The sequence below is a fragment of the Bufo gargarizans genome, chromosome 4 (assembly GCF_014858855.1).
Source record: "Bufo gargarizans isolate SCDJY-AF-19 chromosome 4, ASM1485885v1, whole genome shotgun sequence".
Taxonomy (NCBI): Eukaryota; Metazoa; Chordata; class Amphibia; order Anura; family Bufonidae; genus Bufo; species Bufo gargarizans.
This window is the reverse complement of record NC_058083.1, coordinates 144,523,213-144,539,149: the sequence shown is the minus strand read 5'-3', so window position 1 is coordinate 144,539,149 and position 15,937 is coordinate 144,523,213. Positions and strand designations below refer to the sequence as shown.

Below are 15,937 nucleotides of genomic sequence, written 5' to 3'. Positions count from 1 at the left end.
GAGCGATGCCTTACAGTCATTTTGTACAAGGGGTTTATTTTTTCTTGCATTTTCAAGTCCTATAGAGAAGACTGTGGGAAAATGTGCCATAGAAAACACAGTACTAGAGCATTTTTTTAGACTAAACAATGACATGAAAATGTAGAGTATGTTTCAGAGGACATTATTGCATAAAAAAAGGCCGAGAAATGTGGTATTTTTCATAAAAAAAAAAAAAGCTGAAGGAAAATTGTTGCCATCACTTTTCCTCTAAGTTTCCAATTGTATAAATTACTGGAACAAATGATTTAATAGCAATGATTTAATTTATATTATGCAGCAAGGACAACAAATTTTTGAATGTTACATATACCATTGCCATATGTATAAGGGTCTGGAATATATAAATAATTTCATATACTCACTTGAAAGCTGCTTCTGTAGTTGCCTGACTAAGGCTGCAGTTTGCTGCTGTTGTTGAGTCTGCTGTAAACCTTGCCTTGGGAACTGAAAACACATTTTCCAAAAAGGTTTTATTATTTGATATATAGGTTGTAGTATTTGTATTACTTTTTATGTACTTTAGTTTTAGAAGAAGATGATAAAACAAGTGGTAATTGAATCGGGTTTAGATATTGATAACCTATCCTCAGAATAGGCCATCAATATCCAATCAGCGGGGGCCCAATACCTGGCACCTTTGTCAATCAGCTACTTCAGGCAGCATCCAGTGCGGGAAACTATACAGTGACTGGAAGGCTCTATCAATTGTGTAATTTCCAGTACCGAAATACTGCACCTCATAGCAGCAGATCTTCAGTACCCTGTCACAGCCACTACACAGTGGATGGAACCTTGTAATTCTATGTCTGCCTGCAGTATAGTGGATATTGGAGGTAGTGGGTCCATCCATATCTTGATTACCTATTCTGAGGCTAGGCCACCAATTTTAGGTACCAGAAAACCCCTTAAAAGAGAAATGGAGGAAGGATGCATCTAAAATTACACAATAAAAAAATTACTTTTTTGTTCTGTAGTCTACAGTTTAGTTAACAAAGATACATGTTTAGTGCAGATACATAAACACGAATATTACATAGTTCCTTCTGCTCTACATTAAAACAGGAGTAGGGAGTAGACCACAAGGGAGTATTTTTGAAATTACAGATAACTACAAAGAAAATATGCGGCACTCATCATTAAAACACTGTCCTTTCATGGGTCCACAGATAAAGGACATCGTTTTTAGTGTTGATCAAGGAATATTCGAAAAGCGAATGAGTCATTGGCCTATAAGCAACTTAAGCAGGTAGGAATCATGACTTCAGATGGAAAAAAAATGAGAAATAGTCTAAAAAACAAGTATATAGCGCTATATTCAATACATTCATATTTTAGAATAGTCATCATTTTTTTCCACCTGAAGTGTTCACTTCAGATAGAAAAAATACCGACTATTCTAAAAAGAATATATAGCATATATTCTATAGTGCTATATATTCGTTTTTAACACACGCCTGTATTGATTGCGTAATATTCGCATATTACGAGATCATTACCATGCCGATTTTCGAGTGAAAAAAAAAAGAATTTAGAATATAACGAACATTCCAATTCGCGAATATTCGACAAATATTCTACAAAGTATTCGCGAAATATCACAAATTCGAAATATGACCCCTGCCGCTCATCACTAATAGTTTTCATGGGGAGTGCCACAAATTTTCTTATTTATCTGGAAAGTATGGAATCTGGCTTGTAGAGCACCACCAAATGACTGTTTGTTGTGCGTCAGCTTAAAGGGTAACTGTCATGTTTTAATCAAAAAAATCTATTTTAGCATATGCTACTGCTGCAGCAGCATTATGCATAAAGTAATCTTTAGTTATTTCACATACCACTGTTTTCCTTGAGTTTTTCCCTTAGTTACGGCTGTTTCAACATTTACAATATGAGGACCTTCTCTGCCAGTTCTGAGGCCAAAACTGCTTTCCCTCACTTCCCATACACACTTGCCGGAGCCAACAGCTCCCTGCCAGCCAATCAGATTGGATTACTGAGAGACACGCCTCCTCACTCTGAAGCCTAATGCAGGCATGCAGTATGGAAGACCGCCCCTCAGACTTCTGTTTATACTAAAAGGAAGACAGACAAGCCCTAGCGACGGTCTTTTAAGGGAGCAGTGGAGAGGGACAGGGGACATTAATGAAAGCTGTTATTATAAGGTGATTGCAGATCTTTTGACAAGCATTGACAGACTAGCTCAAGTATACATGCCCAGCTCTAGTAAATTAGCAAATAAAAAAAATATGACAGTTATCCTTTAAGAGAAGATTAAAGCATTCGATAAAAGGTTCAGAGTAGTGCCGACTATATTCTCTTGGAACACATACAGTAGAATACATGTGGATGGAATTCCAAATTCCATTCACATGTATAAGAAAAAGCTGTATACAATATATATAATTTTTCAGGATTTTATACAATACAAATCAAAATTGGTGCGAAAAGATCTTATGGCATAATTGATATTAACCACCTCCCGACCGCTGTACGCGTATATGCGTCCGGGAGGTGGTTGCTTTATTCCTCCTGGACGCATATACGCGTCTTCTCGCGAGACGCGAGATTTCCTGTGAACGCGCGCGCACAGGCGCGCGCGCTCACAGGAACGGAAGGTAAGCGAGTGGATCTCCAGCCTGCCAGCGGCGATCGCTCGCTGGCAGGCTGGAGATCCGAATTTTTTAAGCCCTAACAGGTATATTAGACGCTGTTTTCATAACAGCGTCTAATATACCTCCTACCTGGTCCTCTGGTGGTCCCTTTTGTTAGGATCGACCACCAGAGGACTCAGGTAGGTCAGTACAGTCACACCACACTACACTACACTACACCCCCCCCCGTCACTTATTAACCCCTTATAAACCCCTGATCACCCATGATCACCCCATATAAACTCCCTGATCACCCCCCTGTCATTGATCACCGCCCTGTCATTGATTACCCCCCTGTCAGGCTCCGTTCAGACGTCCGTATGATTTTTACGGATCCACGGATACATGGATCGGATCCGCAAAAAGCATACGGACGTCTGAATGGAGCCTTACAGGGGGGTGATCAATGACAGGCGGGTGATCACCCATAAACACTCCCTGATCACCCCCTGTCATTGATCACCCCCCTGTCATTGATAACCCCCCTGTAAGGCTCCTTTCAGACGTCCGCATGATTTTTACGGATCCGATCCATGTATCCATGGATCCGTAAAAATCATGCGGACGTCTGAATGGAGCCTTACAGGGGGGGTGATCAGTGACAGGGGGTGATCACCCCCTGTCATTGATAACCCCCCTGTAAGGCTCCATTCAGACGTCCGCATGCGTTTTGTGGATCCGATCCATGTATCCATGGATCCGTAAAAAATCATGCGGATGTCTGAATGGAGCCTTACAGGGGGGGTGATCAGTGACAGGGGGGTGATCACCCTGATCATCCCCTGTCATTGATAACCCCCCTGTAAGGCTCCATTCAGACGTCCGCATGCGTTTTGTGGATCCGATCCATGGATCCATGGATCCGTAAAAAATCATGCGGATGTCTGAATGGAGCCTTACAGGGGGGGTGATCAGTGATGGGGTGATCACCCTGATCACCCCCTGTCATTGATAACCCCCCTGTAAGGCTCCATTCAGACGTCCGCATGCGTTTTGTGGATCCGATCCATGTATCCATGGATCCGTAAAAAATCATGCGGATGTCTAAATGGAGCCTTACAGGGGGGGTGATCAGTGACAGGGGGGTGATCACCCTGATCACCCTGATCACCCCCTGTCATTGATAACCCCCCTGTAAGGCTCCATTCAGACGTCCGCATGCGTTTTGTGGATCCGATCCATGTATCCATGGATCCGTAAAAGATCATGCGGATGTCTGAATGGAGCCTTACAGGGGGGTGATCAATGACAGGGGGGTGATCAGGGAGTCTATATGGGTGATCACCCCCCTGTCATTGATCACCCCCCTGCCCCCCCCCCCCCCCGGTAAGGCTCCATTCAGACATTTTTTTTGGCACAAGTTAGCGGATATTTTTTGTTTGTTTTTGTTTTTGTTTTTTCTTACAAAGTCTCATATTCTACTAACTTGTGTCAAAAAATAAAATCTCACATGGACGCACCATACCCCTCACGGAATCCAAATGCGTAAACATTTTTAGACATTTATATTCCAGACTTCTTCTCACGCTTTAGGGCCCCTAAAAAGCCAGGGCAGTATAAATACCCCACATGTGACCCCATTTCGGAAAGAAGACACCCCAAGGTATTCCGTGAGGGGCATATTGAGTCCATGAAAGATTGAAATTTTTGTCCTAAGTTAGCGGAAAGTGAGACTTTGTGAGAAAAAAAAAAAAAAAAATCAATATCCGCTAACTTATGCAAAAAAAAAAAATTCTAGGAACTCGCCATGCCCCTCATTGAATACCTTGGGGTGTCTTCTTTCCAAAGTGGGGTCACATGTGGGGTATTTATACTGCCCTGGCTTTTTAGGGGCCCGAAAGTGTGAGAAGAAGTCTGGGATCCAAATGTTTAAAAATGCCCTCCTAAAAGGAATTTGGGCCCCTTTGCGCATCTAGGCTGCAAAAAAGTGTCACACATGTGGTATCGCCGTACTCAGGAGAAGTTGGGGAATGTGTTTTGGGGTGTCATTTTACATATACCCACATATATGGCGAGGGGCATTGCAAAGTACTTCTCACACATATGGGCCCCTAAATTGCCAGGGCAGTATAACTACGCCACAATTGACCCCATTTTGGAAAGAAGACACCCCAAGGTATTCCGTGAGGGGCATGGCGAGTTCCTAGAATTTTTTATTTTTTGTCGCAAGTTAGTGGAATATGAGACTTTGTAAGGAAAAAAGAGAAAAAAAAAAAATCATCATTTTCCGCTAACTTGTGACAAAAAATAAAAAATTCTAGGAACTCGCCATGCCCCTCACGGAATACCTTGGGGTGTCTTCTTTCCAAAATGGGGTCACTTGTGGCGTAGTTATACTGCCCTGGCAATTTAGGGGCCCAAATGTGTGAGAAGTACCTTGCAATCAAAATGTGTAAAAAATGGCCTGCAAAATCTGAAAGGTGCACTTTGGAATATGTGCCCCTTTGCCCACCTTGGCTGCAAAAAAGTGTGACACATCTGGTATCGCCGTGCTCAGGAGAAGTTGGGGAATGTGTTTTGGGGTGTCATTTTACATATACCCATGCTGGATGAGAGAAATATCTTGGCAAAAGACAACTTTTCCCATTTTTTTATACAAAGTTGGCATTTGACCAAGATATTTTTCTCACCCAGCATGGGTATATGTAAAATGACACCCCAAAACACATTCCCCAACTTCTCCTGAGTACGGCGATACCAGATGTGTGACACTTTTTTGCTGCCAAGGTGGGCAAAGGGGCGCATATTCCAAAGTGCACCTTTTGGATTTCACCGGTCATTTTTTACACATTTTGATTGCAAAGTTCTTCTCACACATTTGGGCCCCTAAATTGCCAGGGCAGTATAACTACCCCACAAGTGACCCCATTTTGGAAAGAAGACACCCCAAGGTATTCTGTGAGGGGCATGGTGAGTTCCTAGAATTTTTTATTTTTTGTCGCAAGTTAGTGGAATATGAGACTTTGTAAGAAAAAATAAAAAAAATAAAATCATCATCATTTTCCGCTAACTTCTGACAAAAAATAAAAAGTTCTATGAACTCACTATGCCCATCAGCGAATACCTTAGGGTGTCTACTTTCCGAAATGGGGTCATTTGTGGGGTTTTTCTACTGTTTGGGCATTGTAGAACCTCAGGAAACATGACAGGTGCTCAGAAAGTCAGAGCTGTTTCAAAAAGCGGAAATTCACATTTTTGTACCATAGTTTGTAAATGCTATAACTTTTACCCAAACCATTTTTTTTTTTTTGCCCAAACATTTTTTTTTTATCAAAGACATGTAGAACAATAAATTTGGCGAAAAATTTATATATGGATGTCGTTTTTTTTGCAAAATTTTACAGCTGAAAGTGAAAAATGTCATTTTTTTGCAAAAAAATCGTTACATTTTGATTAATAACAAAAAAAGTAAAAATGCCAGCAGCAATGAAATACCACCAAATGAAAGCTCTATTAGTGAGAAGAAAAGGAGGTAAAATTCATTTGAATGGTAAGTTGCATGACCGAGCGATAAACGGTGAAAGTAGTGTAGTGCCGAAGTGTAAAAAGTGGCCTGGTCATGAAGGGGGTTTCACCTAGCGGGGCTGAAGTGGTTAAGAAATGTACCAAAAAGAAACCAGCAAAATACGATTAGACTGAATGGGATAAAGTAGAAAAAGGAGAGGAGGAACTCATGTTAATGTTATAAACGATCTTATCTTGTCATAAAAGAGCGAGAGGTAGAGATACTTTGAAGGAGTTTGCCAAGGAGGGTTGGCAAGGTAAAGGGCTTTGATGACTAGATGTGAAGGGAGATATCTTTTGTATTCTGTAATTAAGTCTGATTTAGGCCTCATGCACACGGCTGTTGTTCGGCCGTTCCATGCATTGGGGACCACAATTTGCACAACCAACATCCGTGCAGCTGCCGCAGGCAAATCCAGGACCATTTAACTTAAATGAGTCCGTGTTCTGTCCGCACCACAAAAAAAATAGAACAAGTTCTATATTTTTTTGCGGTGATGAGGCACGGAGCGATACCCCACGGAAGCACCCCATTGTACTTCCGTAGGGTTCCATGCCTCCGTTCCACACCGCACTTTCCGGATTGCGGACCCATCAGTGATGTTGTGTGCCCTCGTGTGCATGAGCCCTTAAAAGTAGAAACAGTGGGTATAATACCATGAATCAACATAAAGGCACTTTACGGTAATCTAATCATGAACTATAGGAATAAAGCTTATACAAGATAAGAGAGAATCTAATCAGAGTCCTGGAAACCTATGTTTCTAATATTTCCTTGCTCTTCGCTTGTTTTGTCAGCATCTAGGAATTCAAAGTTTAATAGAATTTATAAGGCCTAATGTGATTTTTGCTGTCTGAGTAGTACAGATATTAGGTTTCTATTTTCTTCCCAGAGGGGTCTAATAAATGTGCAGTGTACCCAAATATGAGAGATATCTCCAATAAAGAGGTGACAGGCAGGATTGATCCTATATAACAAGTCGGGCGTTCTTTATTACCTTGTGATTATTTTTGAGTTCTTGAATCTGGCTGTCTTAGAGGTATTAGTTCCCTTGCCTATTTATCGGCTGTATATATGATGTATTGGGAGTTTCATGAATATGTTGAGGTAAATGTCATATACAATAAATGATTTATGTTGTTTCAATAGAATGCCTATTATCTTGCAGAACCGTTGTAGTTTTAAAGGGGCTGTCCCACAAAAAATATTCAACAGTTTTCAAACCAACACCTGGATCTAAATATTTTTGTAATTGCAAATAATTAAAAATTCAAGTTATTCAATAAAATGTTCATGTACAGCGTCACCTGCTCCTCAAATTTTTTTTTCTCATTTCTTTGACCTGCTCACTGAGAAGGCCGCACATGCTCAGCTTCATCCTTCAACTGCCTCCTGAGCTGTGATAGGTAGAGCATGGACACGCCCCCTTAGCTGCAGCAGTAAAGACACTCCCCTTGAGCTGCCAGCTTGATATAAATCTAGCAGAACAATGAATGTGGAGATCTCTGGATCCATGTGAGGTACAGGGCTGGTTCTAGCTTTATTAGAATGAGATTGTCATGTCCTATATGATGTCTGATTTTCATTTTATACATTAGTCATGGCATAGCCCCTTTAAAGGGAGTCTTTAACGCAGATTCACCCTATTAACCTAATAACAGTGTTATGTCCACGGCATCCCCCCTATGTAAACGGTGCTTATCGTTTGTTCCTTGCTAGCATCGTTGTGGAGAAAATCTGCATGCAAGCGAGTCTGAGAAGGTGCCCAGGGGTGGCGTTACAATGGCCGGTGCCCAGGCCCCTGGGTAATTTTCATACAAAGGCACTCCCCCTCTGCCGCGTCTGCCCGCCCTTAGTCTCTGTTCTAACCTCCCGTCCGTAGTCCCGCGCATGCGCATGCTAAACTGTGATGCCCCGGCGCGACAGTGCTCATTCAATGCGCATGCGCCGATATCGCATTCATCGGCACATGCGTGGGATTACGGACATAGATGTCTAATGTTAACTGACTCACTGGAATATCTGGGGGTTCGGATTGGTCCCTTAGGTGAGAGATTATACTAAATTGAATATCATTCCACTAATAGACAAAATAAAAAATAAAGTACGTGTATAGCAAAAGTTGAAGATGGGTCAGGCAGATAGGATTGCTTCTCCCACAAATGTTATACCAACTGTCTCCTTGCCCAATATGGATTGAAGATGTGCATTTTAAAGTTCTGGAGAGATTGCTTAATGAACTAATCTGGGGCAGAAAAAGAGTACGTATTAAACAGAATTATTTATGGTTAGCAGAAGAAAACGGGTGTTTATCCCTCCCCTATTTGCGGGGCTACTACCTGGCTGCTCAAATACAATGGTATCTTTCTGCTCCCTTTAATATATACCCCCAACTTATCAGAGATTATAAAGGATTGCAGCGGGATATATTTAGTATTCTAGAAACTGGATATATGGGAGAAAGGGGAAAAAATGTTTTATATCACACTCTATGCAGCTTGTCTGGAACTCACTTAAAGTAATTTTGGGAATCACTCATGCATTGATTTTAACCCGTTATGGCATAATGTGCACTTCAGTGAACTTAATAAGATTGATAATATTGAATTTTGGGAAAGGAAGGGAATAATTAGGGTTTAGCAAATGATACACAATGGTGACATCAGGACTTTAGTGAATATATTTGGGCACAGAGATGTTAATATGTTAGATAAGTATAAATATTTGCAGGTTAAACACGCTCTTATGTGCACTAAATATAAAGAGGTTTTCACGATCAAATCACATGACTTTATGGATTGGTGTTTTAATTCATATCAGAATAGTATGTCTATTTCACAAATTTATAGTAAATTGAGAGTGAAAATGGGTAAAATGAATAAGTTTAGAAGTGAAGTGAAATTGGTTCAAGAAATAGGGAATAATAAAACATTAAAATGGGATGCAATATATAGAAATATTCGGAAAAACTCTATATCTGGGAATCACAGGTTAATTCAGTTTAGGATTCCACACCATTTATATTATACACCCTTCTCTCTTTCCTGGTTCTATATTAATGTCTCAGATAGATGTCCTAGATGCCAGGCTCAACGAGCGGATTTTATACATCTTATCTGGTTATGTCCTGTGATTCAGGGTTTCTGGACCAATGTCTTTTCTGAGCTTTGTAGATGCTCCTCACTTAATTATGACGCAGATATAACTACTGCTGTGTTAGGTGCCCCCTACTTGATGGGCAGGGACGAGAAAATATTCTTAGGATGAAGTCGCTGATGCTGGCCAGGGTTGTAATTGCCAGGAACTGGGGCTCGAATAACCCTTTGGCTGTATCTGTATGGCACCAACTGGTTGATAAAGTGAAGAAATACGAGAAACTCGTTATTCATAATAAGAGTCAGAGAATTAGATGGGATAGAACTTGGTCAGCATGGCCATAAGGTCCTGTTCGCCTTGGATGTGCTCCGAGACAATGAGGGCGGGTGGTGGGGTGGGTGAGTAGGATTAAATAGGATTATTTTTTTTTTAATATTAATTTAGTATTCATGATGGATAAGTTCAGTAAATTTGTGGATATTTATTGTATTTGTGTACCATCATGTTATCTAAATTGTTATGTTTTAGATATAAAATAAAGATAACTCAATAAAAAAAATAATGCTGTGATGCATTATGATTGCTGAAATTTAGAGATCTTTCCTGACAATTCTTAGTAAATATGAATGTATATTCTTCATACAATAACACATCTGGAGCGTCTTTTAGGAATCTGAATAAACTGACAAATGCACCACTACAGACTCTGATACTGTCCAGCCAGTGCTGTTATCAAACTGTGTAAGGACCAACCCGATCAACATACTTTTCATCATCATACATCGGAAAAGGGTTGTTTCTGCATCATGTCCATGGATGTTTACAAACCACATTAAGGAAATATATAGAACAAATGTGCCTAATATTTGTATCTGGTGCAACCTGAACAAAATCTTCTGCTGCCCAATAAAATTAGAAGCTAACATATTTCTCGCATAAAGAGCTGAAAGATTGGCTCTTACAGCTTTGGAATGAAGACATTTTGAGGGAAGGCACCAGGGCATGAAACTGAAAAAAAAAAATGTTACCCTGTCAGGGACCTCATTTAGTTCTGACTCCTGCTATGCTGGCAGTGTATTTCTTTAAATCACACCCCGAACATAAAGGTCAATGTGACGCCTGATCATTATTTATGTCATACCAAACCAACATAAAACGATGCAATACAAATATTTGACTTTCTTTTACCTAATTGCAGTATACAACATTTCAGAAATATGGACCACATTGCACATTTCATGAAGGTGAGGAAAGGGTCTCAAGAGGGAGACGAGTTCTGGAAACTGTAACTTCTCACTAATCTTCTGTTCCCTCTAAATTTCACATCAAGTTATTAGATATCACATGTCTATCTAATTACACACAAGGGGAAGATTCATTTGCCTTGTACAAACATAACATTGGTATGCAGTCTATCTGCTACCAAACTGTAAATCTCTCTATCTGCAAGGAATGTTTCATTTCATCCGTTTTTGTCAGTAAAATGTCTTACCTTGAGGGGGGGGGGGGGGCATTTTTACCTTCTATACATTAGGCACTTGTCTACACCTAAATGGGCCCTCCAGGAAAACTTCCTTGAGAAAGCCGTACGAGAAGTCTGTATGTCCCAGACAGAAAGTACAAAGTAAAAATCTACACCTATGAAGGACTACTGCAGCGCTGATCTGGTCAAGGTGGATTGAAATGATAAATGACGCCATTACAACAGCAAGAAAGTGAGGAAATCTGTCTGCACAGTACACACTGTTTAGACAGTTTTTAACGGCATATACTCCCACATCTCAACAATGGGAAAGTCTAAAAATTGTGGAAAATATTAATTCACCATTTAGTATGGTGTCTACACACAGAAACAAGTGCAGGTTTTTGCTGGTATTTTACTATGCCTAATGGGCTCTACTTTTTTATGTATCTGTGTTGTGAATACTTATATGTATTTATTTACGTGCATACTTATTTATTTGTTACACTTTTACACATACCAGTGGCTGCTGCGGTTGCACTGCTTGAAGGCCCATGGCTTGCTGACTTTGCTGTTCTTGAAGCTGAAATACATAATACATAAAATGTCTGTGTATTCCTCTATAAAAGCCTATGCTGTACCCTATATGAACCATATACAGTACTTTAGTCTATTTACTATACTCATTCAGCCATATATATTTTATATGAAAACATTGAAGTATTTTCAAGGCTTTATTCCATCAGAGAAACAGAAAAACAGATTTTAAGGAGAGAGAAAAAAAAAACATCTGTCATGTGACAGCCACCAGTGGTGCCCAACAGACCTGTCTGACTATAAAGGGGACCAGTTGGATTTCATCCATGATGTCATTTTACCAGACAAATTAGAGATGCATGCTGCACTGTTCTGTTCTGCATTTTTGAAATAATCTATGATGGAGGCTTTAAAAAAAATCTTCTACATCAGGGATATGCAGCTGGCATGCTAGCTGTTGTGAAACTACAACTCCCAGCATGCATACTTGCTCTGCTCTTTCCAGAACTCTCATAGAAATCATTGGAGCATGCTGGGACACCTTCAAGGCATTTGAGAGTCTGCAAAATGGATTTGGGTTAAATAGCAGTAATTATTTTTTGTAAATTAAACTGAGGTGGATTTTTAAGAATGTTAGGAAAATCTATAAAAACGAAGGTTCTGCAGTATGTTTGGAAAGATTTTTTTTTACAAAAAGTAGTGGTTAGTCCCAAGTACAGTATATACAATAAACTAATAGGCGCACTGTTAAATAAAATACAGTGTAAAGCTAAGGCTCACTAGAGTGAGTGTACATAGATTACACAGAACACCTTATTTTTCCTCGGCACCTCCACAACGGCACTGACAGGAGGGTGTCCCCGCCCCTAGGATAGGAAACAACAATTCAAAAAGGCCTCCTCCCCCTTACCTCACCAGTCATTGTTTCTTTTCCTCGGGTCATAGGAGTGCTCCTGCAGTGCCAGGAAGATCTATTGTGCCCAGCCTGGATCTATTCCCCACGTGTTAGGAGGGCTGGTGCAGGAGACGGGTCCCCCGAGGTCGCGTTCGCCGTCCTTTCCCGTCTCTGGAGTAAGCCCTGCTGGCAGGCATCCCCGGGCTTCACAAGTCCTGTGCGCATGTGAAAATCGCCTCCTTGGGCAAGAGAATCTCGTGAGATTTCGGGCACGTCACTTCCGGGTTAAAGGTGAGGAGCTGAGATGTCGGCGTTTTGTGACCGCAGCCGGCCATCCAGCTCTCGCTCACCTGGCGTTAAGCATGCCTGCCTCAGGAGAAGATACCGCCAGGAAGCCTGGTGATCCTGCCTCTGCCCATTGCCCGGTAAGCCTCCTCCCCCAAGGGAGAATTTTTTATTATTATTATTTGTGCACAGATGTTTTTAGAAAAATCACCTTTATATTGGGTACTTATGTTCACATTTGGGGAGGTGGTGGCCCTGGTTTTATTATAGTGTCTCATGGTATTATTACCCTATGCCTCCCTTTTAGGGCACTGAGACCATGACTCACAAGCCAGCCAGCAAAGTAGGTCGCAGAAAATGCACCATTTGTAAAAAGTTCTTCGCTTCAAAGAGCAAGAAAGCTTTACGTCAAAAGTGCTCAGAAAAGATAGTGTCTGAGGAATCACCATCTCTCCTGGAGTCTATGAGAGCAATTATAAAGGAGGAAGTTAATTCCGCTGTTGATTTAAAAATGGCTTCTCAGTCACCACGGCCATCTACCTCACAGAGATCCCACACCTCTGATGTTCCCCTTGAATTTGATGAGGGAGAATTAGCTTCTGACTCTGAATCAGCCTCTTCGGATGACGGCTCTGGCAGAGTCCTATTTCTTCCAGAAGAGACTGACGGTCTATTAAAATCTATCCGTGCGACCATGCATATTCTGTCCACTCCATACAGGATCACATGTTTCAGGGGCTGGGAGAAAAACCTAGAAGGGTCTTCCCGATCCATAAAAATATTAAAGCTTTAAAATCGAGAGAATGGAAAAACCCTGAAAGAAGAACCACGGTCCCCAATTCCTTCAAAAGGAAATATCCCTTTGAAGAATCAGAAAGAAATTTATGGGACAAAACACCTAAGGTGGACGCTCCAGTTGCCCGTATTTCGAAAAAATCTTCCCTCCCGTTTGAGGACATGGGACTTTTGAGGGATCCCATGGATAAGAAATCAGAGAGCATGTTAAAAAAATCCTGGGAAACAAATACGGCAATGTTACGTCCTAGCACTTCCTCTACCTGTACAGCCAGAACCCTCTCGTTCTGACTAGATAAGTTAGAGGAACACATTGCACCAGGTACCCCATGAAAAGAAATTCTGGCGTCCCTTCTCATGCTTAAGAAAGCATCTAACTTTTTAGCAGATGCCTCTGCTGACCTCGTCAGACTCTCAGCTAGGTCTGCCGCACTCTCCAATGCGGCTAGGAGGACAGTCTGGCTTCGCTCATGGCCGGGAGACGCAGGCTCTAAGAGTCGACTGTGTTTCATCCCCTGTGAGGGAGACAGACTGTTTGGTTCAGGATTAGATTATATCCTTGAAAAGGCATCTGATAAAAATAAGGTGTTCCCTCTAGATCATTTCAGAATCAAAGGAAGACCAGAACGGACCCTAAAAAGAAAGAGGTTTCCAGGAAATGGCAACCTTCCAAAGGTAGGGGTAGGGGTTTCCTACTTAACCCCGAGAGTACTTCTCGCTTCACCCAATGACGCCAGATGTCCTGTAGAGGCAGATTGAGGTTTTTTTTTTTCCAGCCTGGGAAAACATCTATACCTCCCCGTGGGTTTTAAATTCTCTAAAGGAGGGTCTAAAACTCGAATTTGCCTCCCTTCCCCAGATCGATTTACAATAAACAAGAGACTCTCCCCAAAGGGAAAACAACTTTGTCTAGAGTCAGAGGTATCCTCCCTAATAGAAAAGGGAGTACTCTTTCCTGTTCCAAAAGATCAATACGGGAAGGGGTTCTATTCTCCGGACTTCCTAGTGCCGAAGCCAAATGGGTCCTTCCGACTAATAATAAACTTAATATCCATAAACAGATCAATAGTTTACAAAAGATTCAAAATAGAAACCATAAAATCAACAATAAACCTCCTTCCTCAAGACTGTCTGATGGCTACATTAGATTTACAAGATGCTTACTATCATGTCCCAATATATCCACCCCATCAAAAATATCTAAGAATCGCAGTCTCTACTATGATCGGAACAGGAAAATTGTGCCATTTCCAATTCAAGGCGCTTCCTTTCGGGCTTGCCTCAGCTCCAAGAGTATTTTCCAAAGTCATGTCCGACGTTATAAAATACCTACATCTCCAAAAAATTGATGATTTTTTTGGTAGCGGCAAGCTCCAAAGAGATGCTTCAACTCCATCTCTCCCGGGTCCAAGACTGCTTCACCACTCTAGGGTGGATCATAAACTTCAAGAAGTCAGATCTGTCCCCGGAAAGAAGGAAAATCTTTCTCGGGGTTCTTCTCGACTCTCATTTTCTGATGTCCTTTTTACCGGCAGACAAGAAGGCGAAAATAATGCTGGAAGTCTCCAGATTCTGCTCCCAAAGGACAGCCACCCTCAGGAACATAATGATGATCCTGGACTTTCTCACCTCCACGATTCCATCCGTCAGATGGGCTCAGAGCCATACTTGGGTAATCCCAGTTTTTTCTCCTTTCCTCATGGAACAGAACGATCTCTGCCCTGGAAAAGAAGGTTTACCTCCCGAATGCGGTAAAAACATTTTTAACCACTTAAGGACTACAGGTTTATACCCCCCTAATGACCAGGCCCTTTTTTACAAATCGGCCCTTCACAACTTTAACGGTTTATTGCTCGGTCATGCAACTTGGCACCCAAATGAATTTTACCTCCTTTTCTTCTCACAAAAACAGCTTCCTTTTGGTGGTATTTGATTGCTGCTGAGATTTTTCGTTGTTTGTGATATTAATCAAAATTTGTGATATTAATCAATTAAATTTCTCTGGTTAAATTGTTCAAATATAATTACATTTCTATACAAGTTTGTGTCATAATTTATTGTGCTACATGTCTTTGATAAAAAAAAAATCCAATAAGTGTATATTTATTGGTTTGCGCAAAAGTTATAGCGTTTACAAACTATGGTACAAAAATGTGAAGTTCCGCATTTTGAAGCAGCTCTGACTTTCTGAGCACCTGTCATGTTTCTTGAGGTGCTAGAATGCCAGGATAGTATAAATACCCCCCCAAATGACCCCATTTTAGAAAAAAGACACCCCAAAGTATTCACGCAGAAGCATGGTGAGTTTATGTATGATTTAATTTTTTTTTCACAAGTTAGAGGAAAATTACACTTTCTGAGGAAAAAATAAAAAATAAAGTTTCCATTTCTGCTAACTTCTGGCAAAAAAACATAGATAATCTCCCACTGACTCACTATGCCCCTCAGTGAATACCTTGGAGTGTCTTCTTTCCGAAATAGGGGCATTTGTGGGGTGTGTTTACTGTTCTGGCATTTTTGGCGGGGCTAAATTGTGAGCAACCCTATAAAGCCTAAAGGTACTCGTTGGACTTTCGGACCCTTTACCTAGGCTGCAAAAAAGTGTCAAACATGTGGTATCGCGGTACTCAGAAGAAGTAGGGCAATGTGTTTTGGGGTGTATTTTTACA

General features: G+C 41.0%; 1 protein-coding gene across 1 annotated transcript in view; it reads right to left on the bottom strand.

Moving 5' to 3' along the window:
* Positions 1-238: 238 nt before the first annotated feature.
* Positions 239-15,937, bottom strand: part of MED12L (mediator complex subunit 12L) — a 648,568-nt gene continuing 632,869 nt past the window's right edge. The window contains exons 44-46 of the mRNA XM_044291042.1: positions 11,277-11,339; positions 405-486; positions 239-273 (exon numbers count right to left, since the gene is read on the bottom strand). Of these exons, the coding sequence (XP_044146977.1) occupies positions 239-273; positions 405-486; positions 11,277-11,339 (180 nt within the window). The remainder of the gene's footprint in view (positions 274-404; positions 487-11,276; positions 11,340-15,937) is intronic.